At 54.8% G+C, this 14687-nt stretch overlaps 1 protein-coding gene across 5 annotated transcripts in view; it reads right to left on the bottom strand.

Moving 5' to 3' along the window:
* Positions 1-1013: 1013 nt before the first annotated feature.
* SBNO2 (strawberry notch homolog 2) overlaps positions 1014-14687 on the bottom strand; it is a 123083-nt gene continuing 109409 nt past the window's right edge. For all 5 annotated transcript variants that reach the window (XM_032787839.2, XM_032787752.2, XM_032787604.2 and 2 more), the window contains 11 exons: positions 13927-14039; positions 13018-13089; positions 12040-12148; positions 10754-10828; positions 10225-10368; positions 9230-9324; positions 8350-8442; positions 7701-7832; positions 6787-6863; positions 6271-6461; positions 1014-5543 (listed from right to left, as the gene is read on the bottom strand). In XM_032787839.2, coding sequence (XP_032643730.1) covers positions 4894-5543; positions 6271-6461; positions 6787-6863; positions 7701-7832; positions 8350-8442; positions 9230-9324; positions 10225-10368; positions 10754-10828; positions 12040-12148; positions 13018-13089; positions 13927-14039 — 1751 coding nt within the window. In that variant the 3' untranslated portion in view covers positions 1014-4893. The remainder of the gene's footprint in view (positions 5544-6270; positions 6462-6786; positions 6864-7700; positions 7833-8349; positions 8443-9229; positions 9325-10224; positions 10369-10753; positions 10829-12039; positions 12149-13017; positions 13090-13926; positions 14040-14687) is intronic.

Here is a 14687-nt window from a genome sequence, read left to right on the forward strand (position 1 = left end):
TGTTAATGTGTTTTCTCTCATGTTTTCACCTTATGAATAAATGTGCTTGGAAGAGGTGGATGGTATGGACTAACTGTGGGAAATTAGGCTGTTTATAATTGTGTGGAGAAGGCAAAGCAGAGACGTTGCCCTTTTAGGCAGTCGGACTTGCTGGGGAATTCATAATGTAGGCAGCGAACTGTACAGCCTGGAAAATCCCGGTCAGATCGGAGAGAGACACGGGTCTCTGCCCAAGAGGTGACATCTGAGGAGACAAGGGTGGGTGCCCTTGGTGGAATGTGAGGAAAATGCAGGAGCCCTCAACACAGACACATGGGAGGTGGCGGGGGAAGAGAGTCACTAATGATCAGAGAACTTCTGCAGACACTGGGGTGTGTGTGCGCACGCGCATGTGCAGGAACTGTTTTCACGAGGGTGGACAGGCTGGGAGCAGGTGCCGGGAATTTTTGCAGAGTAGAATCCCACCCCCTCGTCCCAACACAGTCAACCCACTTCCACTCCCACTGCTGATTCAGGGTAATGCAGTTCTCATTGTCCACTGAGCGACACTAGGGCCTCCTGCCACTAAGGCTTCGTTTGGTTGTAAGACATGTCCACACTAGGCGACAGCAGCTCTAGGAGCCCAAGAGGATGTAGGTTACCATCGGCTCTGGTGTTTTAAGCCCCTTGCCATTTAGACAACTGACTGCAGTAGGGCTCTCCCCCTTGCTATCAGCAGTGGAGATAAATAGCATAGTCCCCAGTGTAGACGAGGTCTTAGATCCTGGAGCTCTGGGGCTGGCTACCAGCAAGAGAGTCAGCTGGAGTCAGTAACCCATGCATCAACCTGGGCAAGGCTTTTCAAAATCACATCCACCACCAAGTCCCACCCTGAGGTTTTTATACATTTGCCCATCATCACGGTCTCCAGTTGCCTACCTAGCTCCCAAAAAGGTGAGCCTTGGGTGAGTACAAATCTAGATAAGAGAGAGAGAGACACATACACATACACAGAGCTGGGACTTACACAGATCTCATGCATGGCTTCCTTTCCATCTTTACTGAGCAGAATGCAAAAATTACCCTTCTGATGCAAGTAGAAAATTTAAGAATTAGTCAAAGGCACATATTCTAAAAAAAAAAAAAAAAAATCTCTTTACATATATACATCTCAATTCATTATAAATACATACAGAAAAACAAAGGCAAACAAACAAGCAGATTAAAAAGTGCTAACAAAAAGGTGTAAGGAAGGAGAAAGAATTCATTTAAAAAATACATACAATCAGTAGGACAACTGCATAATAATTTAGTTAAAAGATACTGTTACTTATTATTAACCCTGACAAAAACACAGGATCAGGCGGGGGAAGTATTTTCTTGAAGGTGCCCTGTCTTTTCCAGAGATTGGGAGAGAAGAATTGCATATATCTTAGAATTAAAACAGCAATAGAACTACCACATAAAACTCCCGGTCATATTTTTGGGGGGACCCACTGGCGTGGGCGGATAGAAAGAGAGCACCTGAGGATTATTCCTGAGTTTACGCCTGTTTGAAATTGGTTTTCTTGGTGTGTTTTTTAAACTTTTGCTGAGAGTTTGACAGGTGCCCAAATGAATGACAAAGAAATTAAATAAGGGCTCAGGGGTTCCAAGGATTTTCAAAGCTTCTCTCTGAGTGTCATGAATCCAGGGAGATTATAAATAGAGTGGGGGAGTGTATTCAATAGAGCCAGGGAGGGGCCTGCCTTTATCTAGGCCTGGAAAAGGGATGTTCTCTGATCACAAGGGGCATCTTTGCTGTCTGCCTAGAAGAGGCCAGCAGGGCGGAATCGCCCCTTCCCTGGCAATTTGGGTGAATGCACGTGCGGAACAAGACGGGACAGGACTCTTGTGCACACGCAGCGCAGTGCAGGGCTCTCCAGCAGCTCAGCACAGAGGTGGGTTAGTGCAATTAGGTGATAAATTAGGAAGAAAACTAAAGAGATTCTGAGGGGTCGGAAATGCACCACCAAGGATAGGAGCATCCCTGCCAACAAGGGCAGCTCTAGACATTTCGCCACCCCAAGCACGGCGGCATGCCGCAGCGGGCGCTTTGCCGGTCGCCGGTCCCGCGGCTCCGGTGGATCTCCTGCAGGCGTGCCTGCGGCAGGTCCACTGGAGCCGCGGGACCAGCGGACCCTCTGCAGGCATGCCGCCTAAGGCAGCCTGCCTGCTGCCCTCCCGGTGACCAGCAGAGCGCCCCCCGCAGCTTGCCACCCCAAGCACACGCTTGGCGTGCTGGAGCCTGGAGCCGCCCCTGCCTGCCAAACAGTGGATCATGTCATCTGGACTTCACAGTTTGGGCTTCCAGTTTTGGGGGATTTTTTCTGATCTTTGGTGTTTAGTCGGATGCTAGGGGGCATAGAGATCTAGAATTCTACTCAGAACTGGCCCCTGCAAAGCCCCCCATCTCCAGGGAAGTGGGGGAATGGCAGGGCCTGCTCAGCACATTATGGGCACTATTGAAATCTAAATAATAAACCACCTCCTCCTTTCTGGGCAGGGAGAGGCAAAGGATGTAAAAAGACACAGGACCCCAGAAGAAAGGGCCAGAGACCACACCTGGACTGGCTTAGAGAGCAGGACCTACCGTGTGCAGGGGAGGGGAAGGAAGTGAAGTGGGAAAAGGAGACCATGGTTCACTGGCTTGGGAGACTAGGTGCTTCCCTGTCCCCCAGGCAGTACGTGCTCCCAATACTTTGCACTGGGTTACAGAGGTCACAGCACTTTAGAAAGGGAGGGGAATATCACATCCCTGTGTTACAGATGGGGAAACTGAGTCACGCAGGGAAGGCAGCTGGTTGCTAAACTCACAGATCAGGTGACAATCACTGAAATCTCCACTTGTGGCTGGGGATCTCTCTGCAGGGGGCAAGAACACCCCACAACACCATTAACTCCTCTTAGAGCTTTGGGCAGATCCCACTGACGGCTCTGCTCCAGCGCAGATCTCCCCCACTCCACACCCCCCAGGGACTTGCTGTGTCTGGTAAGAATTAGCCAAGGACGGGCGTGTGATGGGCAAGGAGAGCTCTGCGTGCTAAAGAGGCAGGACCAGTCACTGGGGTCACACTTCCTCCCCTCCAGAACGCTGGGCATGCTCCCGGAAATGCCAGGATGACTCGACTCAGAAAAAGGAGGAACATGGGAATGGCTGAGGCAGTGAGAAGAGGGTTACAGCACAGCCAGGTGAACCCTGCCAGCAGGGAGGGGCGGGCACAGACTCTCTGCCCCGGGGCTGACAGGGATGCACTGCCAACGAAACAAAAACCATTGTCTGAGTAAATAAAAAAACAGGTTTACTACAGAACTGCCCAAGTCAGAGGCGGCTGCAATGTCAGAACTCGCTTGAAGCAGGTGCATGACCCAGGAGCAGTGTCGCTGTTGAGGTGCTGTGTGGCTCTCCGTTTGGATTGCATATGTTCTGTGTAAAGCTAGCAGCCCTCTGCAGCATGAAGCCTAGCAAACTACTGGTCCAACAGGCCGCAGTGCTTCTGCTCAGGGCTACTGCTGGTGGGAGGAGAAGGGTGTGGAGTGCCCTGGAGAGACTGCGGGGGGCTCTGCTCAGGTTGGCTAAGCAGGAGTTTGCTCTTTGGTATTCAAAGTGGAGCCGGCTGTAACAGGCATTGAAATCAACTGTGGCCTGTGCTGGAGCTTTAAGATCCAGATACAGGGCCCCTCCTGTTTTCCTGGACTCAGGCCTGGCCCCGCAGCCCAGCTGCGAACAAGCCCATTGGAATGGTACTAACCAGTTGGCTCCATGAGAGAATGCGACAGAGAGCAAGACTCGGAAAGTGCGGCCATGCTGGAGCTGCCGCCACCACAAGGAGCCCTGGGGCTGAGCGTGCAGGCTGGCCAGCAGCCATCAGGCAGAAGAGGATGATGGGAAGGCTGGCCAGGGGCTAAGGAGTTCATTGCTGAATACTGATCAAGTGGGCACGTTAGTGCAGAAGAGCTGTTCCCCCCATCCCATTGGGGAAGTCAGGGCAGCCCAAAGCATGTCAGTTTCCCCTCCCAAGAGAAAGGGATGGCCTGGACTGACTGGAGAGCAGAGAGCGAGCGTGTGACCTATAGTCAGAGGAATCTCTCTCCAGCTGGCCCCACCCAATCCTACACAGATGCTTTAGCTCAGTGGTTCCCAGCCTGCACTGGGACTTCTGTCACTTCCCCCACGGTCCCCATCTCTGTATTAGGCCCAAGTGCCTGCCCCCCATTCCCTCAAGACTTTGGTGTTTCGGGCGGCACCAAGCTCCAGGGCTGTGATGGAAGAGCCCAAGTATGAGCCTGGCTCCAGCTGACCCAGCCAAGCTGCTCACAACAGCTGGGAACCACGGCTTTCGCCATCACTGACACTCTGGTAATAGGATTGCTTTGGGGGCCAGAACGTTTCCATCTGCGGACACTGCAGTTAGCAGCTTCTGCACACGCCCCAGGGGGAGGGGGGTGAATCCTGGCCTTTCAACTCTGTAGTCAGTGTGGAGATGGGTGTGGGGAGGGGCTGGAGCCGTCAGTGGCTCTCCTCTCTGTCCTACCTGGGCGCAGTTCTTTGAGCAGGTCCATCTCACAGCAGAGGACATGGGTCCCGATCAGCTGAGCTCTGTGATAAAAGCACTTTGCTACCCCCACACCCCCTTTATACACATGATATGTACAACTCTATACATGTGTGGCTGTATATTATATATAAATAAACTTTGCTGTAAGGAATACGCGATCCCCCTGCCCCCGAACTGAGACACGCGGGTCATTGCAAAGCAATACAAGAGCCAGGCTCCCTCCGCACCAGCGTTCCTGCCAAAGACAGGCAGGCGAGAGGCTAGGGAGGGGCACGGCGCCTGTGGTTGAGCTCCATCCCGGCCGTCAGCTGGCCCCTCAGAAGTGTTCAAAGGGCCTGGTGAACTGGATGACGCTCTGGCGTTCCTGGGAGAGCGCGCTGTCCTGAGGGGCCACGTACAGCGTCCTCAGCATGTCTTCCAGCACCTCCTTGAAATTGATGTTCTGCTGCTGGGCTAAGTCTTCCGGCGTCAGCTGCTGCTGCGGCAGCTGCTGCTGTGGCAGTGTCTGCAGGTGGTCAGGATGGGGGAGAGGCATGTGATCGTGTGCGGGCGGGTTGAGGGGCATGTTCCCCGCCAGAGCTGGGGCTGGGCTCTCGAAGACAGGAGGGAGACTGAAATGCAAGGGCATCCGGTGCTGCTGGTGTGACTGGAGAACAGGCTCCGGTTGGAAGTGTAAAGTGCCCAGGGGGTCGGGTTTCAAGGGCAGGTTGGAGAGGCTGTCGCTGGGAGGGCTGTAGGTCAAGTCCAGGATCTCGTCCTGGTGCATGGAGTGTCTGGGCAGGAGGAGCCCGGCCACAGGCTGGCAGAGGTCATGGGGCTGCTGTAGAACATGCTGTGGCATGGAGTACGGCAGGCTCCGGTCCTGGGCCAGAAGAGCCCGGTGGTTATGCTTCTGCTTCACATTCTCGTCCATCTGCTTCAGCTCCTCCCGCACCCTATGGACGCAGCTCTCGGGGATCTTTATCCCTGGGAGATGGAACATGCTGTGTCAGCCCACAAGGCACCTGAGCTCCTGGGAGGAGACAGGTGAGGGGCCCTGGGAGTGGGACCCAGCGTCTGGGCTAATTGCATCCCTCAGCCCCTCCCCGCAAGGCTGCCAGTTTCACTGCCTACATGGCAAGCTGCATCTCCATGGCTCTTTAGCCCTGTCCTAGGAGCTGGGTGCACCTGGGCTTGGCAGGGGAGGAGACAGCAGGAGGTCCACAGCCAGGTTCCTAGACTGCACTGGTGTAATGGCATCTGCAGCCCCTGCAGTGAAGGTGCCAGGGGGCAGGACTGTAGTGGGCAGCAACAGCCCTGCCTTCACACCCAGCCCAGGCAGCTCAGACCTGAATAGAGGGTGCACATGCCTGGGTCACGCCCAAATGCTGGGCTAATTCCCCTTCCCCGCTTCACCCAAGGGATACAGAGCCCCAGCTCCATGCCAAGGCCAGGCCTGGAGCATGCAAAGTGAATGGGCTGGGAGTTACACACTTCTCCTGCTCTCATCCCACAGGATCTCCTTAATTACAGAGCTGCCCGGTCAGCACTGGGGAGAGGAGAGAGACATGCAGGGCTCTGCCTGGAAAAGGAACGGAATCCAGGAACCCCACCACATCCCTCTGAAACACAGCATGCAGCTCCCTTCCCCTTCCCTGCCACCACAGCGCCGACCCCCACGCTGGGCTCATGGCACGCTGACCCCTGCACTCACCAACTTGTTTTTTCTTCTCCTTGGTCTTGAGGCGGACGATCTGCAGGTAGCTGGTGTTGGTGATGTCCGACATGATGCTGGCGATCTTGCTCCAGACCCGCAGCAGTGCGCCGCATAGCATGTAGTAACGGCGCAGGCGCATGCCCTGGAAACACTCCTTTCCCTCTTGGATTAGTTTGCAGGTTCTGTTCCTTCAGGTTTGCAGAGAGGAAGAGAACAAGAGTCACCAGCAGCCCCTGCCCTGGGAGCAGCCCTTCCTTCCCCCTGGCTTGTTGGGGGTGGGGAGTGAGTAGGAGGAGGATGAAGCAGGGGTCTAGCTCTTGCAGCATTAGCGGGGACTCCTGGGACAGGCCAGGCAAAGCAGCTCACAGAAGAAGCAGGGTCACGCAGAGCGGTGAAGACCCTTTAATGCAGAGCCAGAGACAGCAGCAGCTACCGCCGTTTGGACAGGGCTTCGAGCTTCCTCAGCAGGGAGCCCAGAGTAGGCCAGGCCCTCTGGCACTGGGCATCACTTACCAGACGGCATGGTTACACTTCGTGAAGGAGAAGAGGTAGCTGCTCTCCCAGTGTTCCTTGGCTTCCTCAGGCCGCACCTGCAAGGGACACCGCCAGAGGCAAACTTAGACTTTTCCACTCTCCTCAGGGTGGTGGAGGGCTAAGGCCCAGCACTGGGAGTCAGGACACCTGGGTTCTATCCCCAGCTCTGCCAGATGTGAGGGGACTTTGGGAAAGTCACAGCACCCATGTGCCTCAGTCTCCCCAGCTGTAAACTGGGAACACTGAGTCCTGCCAGGGGCGTCGAGAGGCTCAATTGATCAGAGTACATGGCACACTGAGGTGTGCACATGGCAGCTAGACAAGGGCAAGCGTGGAAGGTATGATTGATTTTCCCTTTTCCCCTGTGCTGATGGCAGTGTTGGCATTTCAACACAAGGGAGCAAACAATGCCCAGACACGCTCTGCCAGGCAGGGAGCAGAGCGCTGAGCTGTCAAGTCCAATACTCTGCATCCGGCAAAGGGCAGCCAACCCGCCTCATGCCAGCGCTCCACTCCCGGTGCCTGCCGTACCCCTCCGGAGCGTCAGCGTCGAGTCTGAAGAACAATGACTTGCCGAGAATTGGGACGGATGTGTCATAGCTCAGCCCCACGCTGGTGCCGGGGGAGATTTGCTGAGCATGCCTCTGGGAGGGCAGAGCCCATCCCTACATTTGTGCCTACAGAACCATGTGCCTGCAGAGCTTCGCTCCCAGGGGAGCATTCAGCCCCACGGACTCTCCCTGTGCCCCAACTGTGGTTGGGTCACAGTTTCCCTGATCAGCTACAATTCCCATGTGCACAGGGAAGCCGGGGCACAGGCAGCGTCCCTCCCGCTCAGCCTTGCAGGGGATGGAGGGGAAGGGCAGCAGCTGCCTCCTGTGGCTCCCACCTACCTGGCGGTACTTCTTAAAGAGGCTTTCGAGGCTTTCGGGCTGGCTCTGCTTGCCGATGTTGGGCTTGTAGAGGATAAAGTTCTTCCCGCGGCCCTGCTCTGCCAGCAGGCAGGTGTATTTACAGCCTCGCATCTGTGGGCACAAGTTACACAGTTACACTCACGTGTGCCATGGGCAGATGGGACGCGGCACCTACCCAGAAGGGCCACGCTTCCAACGTATGTCTGCACCCCTGCTTCCGAGAGCGGGGCGGCTGATGGAGACACTGGCTCTGCAGCGGCCATACACTGGGGGCAGGGGAATTCCAGCCAGCAGCCTCCCCCGTTCTCTCCTCTGCTGTGAGCTGGGCTCACTCCACGGCGGGGAATGAGTGTCTGAGCGGAGATGGCTCCAGTAACAAGGATCTTTTTGTTACTCCCATTACAATCCCCCTCCTCCCTCACCCTCGGCCTTATGAAGTCAACCCCCCTGCTCCACTGGGCGAAATGAAACGGCAGCTCCTCATAGGCTTTTCTGGGCCCCGGGTGACTGGTCAGCGAGGCATCGATCATTGCAACTGGCCTCTTGCTGGCTGCCAAAACCAGATGCCCCCGCTGGAGCCCATCTCAGATGTGTGGGGCAGGAGCTCTGGTGGCACTGGGGAGTTCACCTTGCGGGAGAGGTAGAAGCCGTCGTAGGTGCCTGTCAGTTTGAGAGATTTCTCGTAGGCCTCCTCCCACTTCAGGCCTCTGTCGACGCTGATCTAACAGGATAAATGAGAGCCCCGTGTTTTATGGATGGCAGGTGTCGGAGTGTCCCCCTCTCCCTCTCACGCTCTCTCTCATATATACACACTCACACACCCTCTACCTCCTTGGCTTAAAGATGAGCAGCATCGGCTTCCAAGGGGCCCAAGCCACAGGGTGCCTGGGCCATGTGAGCCTGTGGCTCCTGCCAGAGCGGCTGTGCTCTGTGCCGTGTGTGCCTAGTTCTAGATGCTACACTGCAGCCAGTGCTTCCCCCGGGTGACTCTACCATGGAAGCAATTGCTATCATTGCCATGTGAATGATGTGAGATGGGAAGCAGGGCGAATGCAGGGTCTGTGTAAAGGGGAGTGGGTGGGCAGAGCGCTACTGGGATCGCTGCCAAAACACTCTCCATGGGCTGGGAGCGTCCGGGAAGTGCCATGCTGGAGACCCAGCGAGAATGCCTGCCAGCTCGCTCAGCTCAGGGAACTGGGGCTGTGCAAGGTGCCTCCCCCGTGCCCAGACAGGGACGAGGACACTTTGGTGGCTGAAGTACCCATGTGCTAGGATGGGGATGGGCTGATTGGCAGGGACTCTCCTTGGCTCCTGTGTACAGCACCTAGCTGATCAGGGCCCCCTGGCACCACTTCAATACCAGCGTGTGGGACACAGTCTCCGTCCTGCGGCTGCACAGCCTACTCCTGGACAAGGACAACCAAGATCCAGGCCAGGAACAACAGCTGGAGCAAGGGGTGCCCAAGAGCGGCTATGTGCCCTGGCAGAGACCTTACCTAGCCCCTTACCTCATAGAACACCACCTGCCCGTCTTGAGGGTGCCCCGGGGTCAGGAAAACCTCCTTGCTCTCCTCGTAAATCTCATCCACGCCGGGGGCTAAGTCTGCGGAGGCAGCAGAAGGAAACAGCCCTTAGACCTCTGGTGAGTGGCAGAGCTCCACGTTGCAGCCTGGCCACATCCCCAGGCCACCTCCATTTACCGCTGAGGTTCCCAGCCCCGCCCCCTAGGAGCCCTGCACTGGTTCAGCCAACCCTTATGGTACAACAACTCCCCCATGTTCACTGCAGGGCAGGGGATCAGGCCTGGGCCCTGCAGCTGGGGGGTTATTCGGGGAAGCTGAGAATCCCTAATCCCACAGGCCCCTCAGCTGCCCTGCAGCCTGCTCTTCTCTTGGGGTTTGTCCTGCTGTAGAAAACCCACACTGGGCACCAGAGTGTCCTGGGCCTTCATTCTGGGAAGGTCGTTCCCCCCAGCCCGTCCCAAGCATCCTTCCTGAGAGAGAGCACAGCGCAGGCTTCTCACCAGCCAGGGCCCCCCATCTTCCCCTTCACCATCCATCCTCTCCAGCTTAGGGCAGGCGCGGAGCCTGTCAGAGCACTGCTCCCTTCCCCTCGATTAGCGAATGGAGTCACGGCACTAACATCTTCTCCCAGTAACCCACCGTGTAAGCTGAGGCACAGGGGCAAGCTCCTAGCACTCGAAAGCCTTGGCAGGGCTAGAGAGGCTGGGGTTCGAATCCTGATCTCCCGATGGGTGCTGACGTAGCATGGAAATCTCCCTACGTCTCAACGTCCAGCCGGGGGCGGGATCACCAGAGTGTGAAGCTCAGACCAGGTCAAGAGCTAAGGGAGCAAGCAGTGTAGGATGCCCGGAGCGTAGGCAGCCCAGTCACACCCAGCATCTGGCACAGAAAGCCGCTGGCCATTGAAGGGTGCAGCAGCGGGGACATGACATCAGTGAGCTCCCAGCAGGGAGGAGCTTTCCCCCCCTCCCTTCTCCTACCCAAGATGCCCATGTCGTATTTGCCCTCCTTCTTGTCCTTCTCAATCAGGTGGTCAAAGGTATCAGTGAAGTACTGGAAGAGCATGTTCTGCTTGTGCACCTCCAGGCCCAGGATGCGGTTCAGGAACTTGGTTATGGAGCAGTCTGCAATGGAGAGCGCAGCTCAGGGAAGGGAATCTGAGCAGCTCAGTGACAATTCCCCCTCCCTCCACCACCCCAGAGAGCCGGGGAGCACCTCTGCTTTCTCCAGGAGCTGACAGGGCGACCCATTGGAAGCCAACACTGCCAGGGACCCCAGAGCTTGGCTGCTAGTCAGGCTGGGCCCTGCAGACCAGAGTGGCAAAGATGCTCTGCTTCTGCTGGCCAAGCACCTGCAGAGCTTCCCTCCGGCTTTCCAAGTGCTGCGTCTCGTGTCATCTACAGGACAAGTCTGACATGGGCCAGGAGGACGGCAGCAAACATGCACTACGGTAACTGCGTCCCTTAGCCTGTCCCCCCACAGGGAGGGGAGGAAAGATTCCAGGCTTACCCTTCTCCACCGATACGTAGCCATATTTCATCTCCTTGCAGCAGATCCCGACTGAGATGAGACCTTGTTTCATTTCTAGAATGACAGAAGGGGAAGCACGTGCCTTGAAGGTTGGGAGCTGCCATGTGGCCTCCACCCCAATGCCACGAAGCCCCTTATCTCAGCAGTCCTGCTGCAGGGCTGCTTCCCTGGTTTGCTGAGATGGCCACTCCCCCGGTGACAGAGAGGGCAATCTCCTGGCAAAGCCGTAGTGCATTAAGGTGAAGTAGCTTTGGAGTCCCTTGTATTAAAAATGTGACGTATTACGGTGGGATGGTGTGTAACTTCTCTGGGGGGAGCTGTGACCGAGGTAAACCCTGGGAAGTGTCAGGAGCATCAAGGGACTATTGGAAACAAATGTGCTAGACAAGAATGAACTGTGGGGTCAAACAAGTAAAGTGGGTTTCCCGCTCCCTGCCCTTCTGGTGCTACCCCCCGAGGAGACACCCATTGTCTACAGATCACCTGTTACATGAGGACAAGATCAAAGGCACAAGTCGCATAAAGGAGCAGGCTGATCTGCGCAGTCTGTGTGCTTGTTCCGAGCTAACTTGAAAATCCCCTGTGTGGGGCTGGAAGGACCGAATCCTACCAGCGGGAGTTGGGGTGATCTCTGGTAAACCTATTAGCAGGAGTGAAAGTTCTTTTCCCACGTTAATGATCTTCTCTGCTGTGCTTTCACCTTGAGGATAAATGTGCTTGCTCAGAAAGGGCGAGGTGGTCTTTTCTAACCGGGAGCCATTACGCTGTTTATGGCCTCTCAGGGGAAGGCAAAGCAGGCCTGCCTAGGCAGTCCGACTTGCTGGGAAATTCACAGCGTAGGCAGGAAACTATGCAGCTTGGACATACCCCGGTCAGGAGGGAGAGAGGCACAAGTCTCCACCCAAGACAGGTAGCAGGAAGGAGCCTAAAGTGGGTGCCTTTACTGGCTCATGAGGGGGAAATATAGGTGTAGTTGCCCGAACTGTGACACCTCAGTAAGAAAAGATCCCACCTCTGCATTCTCCCACGCCTGGCTCAACCTCTGCCTCACTTACTATGGAGTGCTGCCCCTCTCCCCGCTCCTGTCTCTAGCTGTCCATGTCAACCTGCTGTTGGTCCCTTTGGTGTCTTCTCCCCGCAGGAGGAGGGCAGTGAATGGCTTCGCGTGCCCGTTACAGCTTTCCTGGCAGTGATCTATCCCTACCACACGCTAACTGAGCCAGCAAGAAGCATATTCAAGTAGAAACCCCAGTTAATGTTCTTACCTTGAAAAAATTCAGCCTCTCGTTCCTGGTAATATTTGGGCAGAGGCACTTTGCTCTTAGTCTGGTTGAGGATGGTGGTGAGGACCCTGTCTAGCGCTCTGGTCCCATACTTTGGAAAGGAGAGAAGAGTCACATGGGGGTGGGGAGCAGCTCTGTCCTCTGATCTCCACCCCTGAAGTGCGTAGTGAGAAGGGATCTGGGATGCTGCTTTCCCCAGCAATGGGTGGGAAGCACGTAGACATCCTGGCAGATGCTGAAGTAAATGCAGCCACCAGCAACACGTCCATCAAGAACCTGCTGGATAACTAACGTGTTCGGGTACAGACCCAAGTCAGGTAGCTGCTCTCACCCATGAGTCTTCTTCCAGCCCTATGAGAGGCAAGGCCTAAACACAGGAGGGAGAGGCAGTGTGCCCTAGTGGATGGGGTACTGGACTGGGACTCAGACGACCTGCGTTCTCTTCCCAGATCTACTACTGGTTTGCTGGGTGAACTTGGGCAAGTCACCCCCGGTATGTGCCTCAGTTCCCCCACCTGTAAAATGGGGATAATACTGACCTCCCTTGGAAAACGCTTTGAGATCTGCTGATTAAAAGCATTACATACGAGCTGGGCATTACTATTATTATTGGGAACTTATGAGGTCCTGGCCCTAACCCAAACTCCTTTCTGCATGTAGGCAAGTCATGTAGCATCTCTGCCTCAGTTTCCCTGTACATAAGACCAGAATACACCTCTCCCCTTCCTGCAGGGTGTTATGAGGACTGAAGTCTCTAAAGCTCTCTTTTATGCTCTCCGTATGTTTGTATTTTGTGCCAAAACCAAGAGCTTTGTTCCCAGGGCTCTCAAGACCAGATGCCTAATCTGCCATGACCTGTGAACCCCAGCACTGGCTCTGGCCATGCTCAGTGTCCTACCAAAGGAGTGTGCTGATTATTTTAAGCTTGCTAAACAACTATGCAGAATCGCTAACGGTCACCTTATTCTCAAAGTTGTACTTGCTGAGGTCTCTGGATTCAGTGGCTCTTCTATCTCCATGAGTTAAAGCACCCTGGAAGAAGAGACAAAGCACACAGCTGTTCAGAAAGGCTGGGGAAGAGACTCAATGGGAAAAGCAACTGCATCCATAACGAAGCTCAGCGAACCCCTGGTTAAAGACTGACTCCTAAGGTGACCCCATGTTAGAGGGCTGTATCTGATCAGCCTCAACACAAGCGCCAGGATTGGGGATTATCACAAGCCAGCTCTGATGTCTGGAAAATGCCACTTTTCTTCCAGATATTGGAGGCATCATGTGCCACACGGCTGGCGTGTGAGATATGATGTTCAACCTAAACACAGAGATTAGATTACACGCCACCTATATTTTCATATGTAGGTTTTTCCCTTAATTTGAGCAAATAATCAGGGAGGGACGGTTTAAAAGCAGAGCAAGTTTCACCAGAAGTCGGTACACAGAAATACTATGGGAAGATAGTGAGGTGCTAGTATATTAACACTCAGAGATACTCGTGGATTCATTAGAAATGATGAAATACTGAACTGAGGCAATGATAGTGTATGGTCATTAAAGAGTCTATTTCTTTCCTGGAAAAGAATGGGTGTTAACTCCTCTGCCTGTTGGGAAATTCCATTGTCCCAGTTTATATTCTATCTCCCCAAAATTCCCCTGCCATCCCAATTACGTAGAGTACTCTTCACTTCCTCTTCTGCAGGCTGTTTAACAGCTTCCCTGTTTCGCAACAGAGGTGGCTGCACATCAGCCCAGGGTGACACAATCCCTCGTCTGAGTTCTATTCGGGACCAGAGGTGACCCAGAAGCAGAGTCACTCAGAAATGTTCAGAGCCAGCCTGGGTTTTATTTCCATCCATCCTCTGGGGCACTTACGAGGCTCTCCAAGCGTTTTGCGACAATGGACGCGAACCTCCTCTCCCCTGCCAGCTCAGAGATAAGGAAGACGTACTCCGGAGCAGAGACCTGGTTTGATCGATGTGTTCGACCTGGAGAGAGATGGGGATGAATGACGTGGAAGTTGACATGATCATGGGAACAGCTTCTGAGAAGGAAGTGGCAAACACAGACAAACAAGGCAGCTTCCCTTAGAGCATCTATTGGCTTTGAAACCAAACCCAACGCTTCTCTTCTGGGGAAGGAGGATATAATTTCTTGCATCGGCTTTGTGCTGCCAGACCGTCCCACCTGGCACTGCCAGAGCAGGGCTGCTGCCCTGACCTCTCCAGGATCACAGCAGGGTGGCCAGTCACAAAAATCACTTGAGTCTTAAAGTGGAGCTGTACATTCATATCCTCTACTGCTCTTGTGATGAGAGGCTGCTTCACCCCAGGCACAGAGCATGGTCGGGTGCCATGCTAGCTTCACACACACACAGCTCTGCCAATGCATCCCAATCCAGGTTGCACCATGAGCTGACACTCCAGTCCAGCCCTTCACTTCCCCCTACATATAAGCAACATCCCTAGTGATTCCAGTCTGGAGCCTTTCAAAGGTTCTTTGGCATTGACAAGTGTCCCCTAGGCACCAAGATGAGACCCAGAATAGGACCTGGGGGGAGCAGCCAGTGCACCAGCCCAGTGCTCTGTCCCACAGATAAGCTACTTCTCCCCCTTTATCAACTACACCCCACCCCC

Source organism: Chelonoidis abingdonii, chromosome 11 (assembly GCF_003597395.2).
Source record: "Chelonoidis abingdonii isolate Lonesome George chromosome 11, CheloAbing_2.0, whole genome shotgun sequence".
NCBI lineage: Eukaryota > Metazoa > Chordata > Testudines > Testudinidae > Chelonoidis > Chelonoidis abingdonii.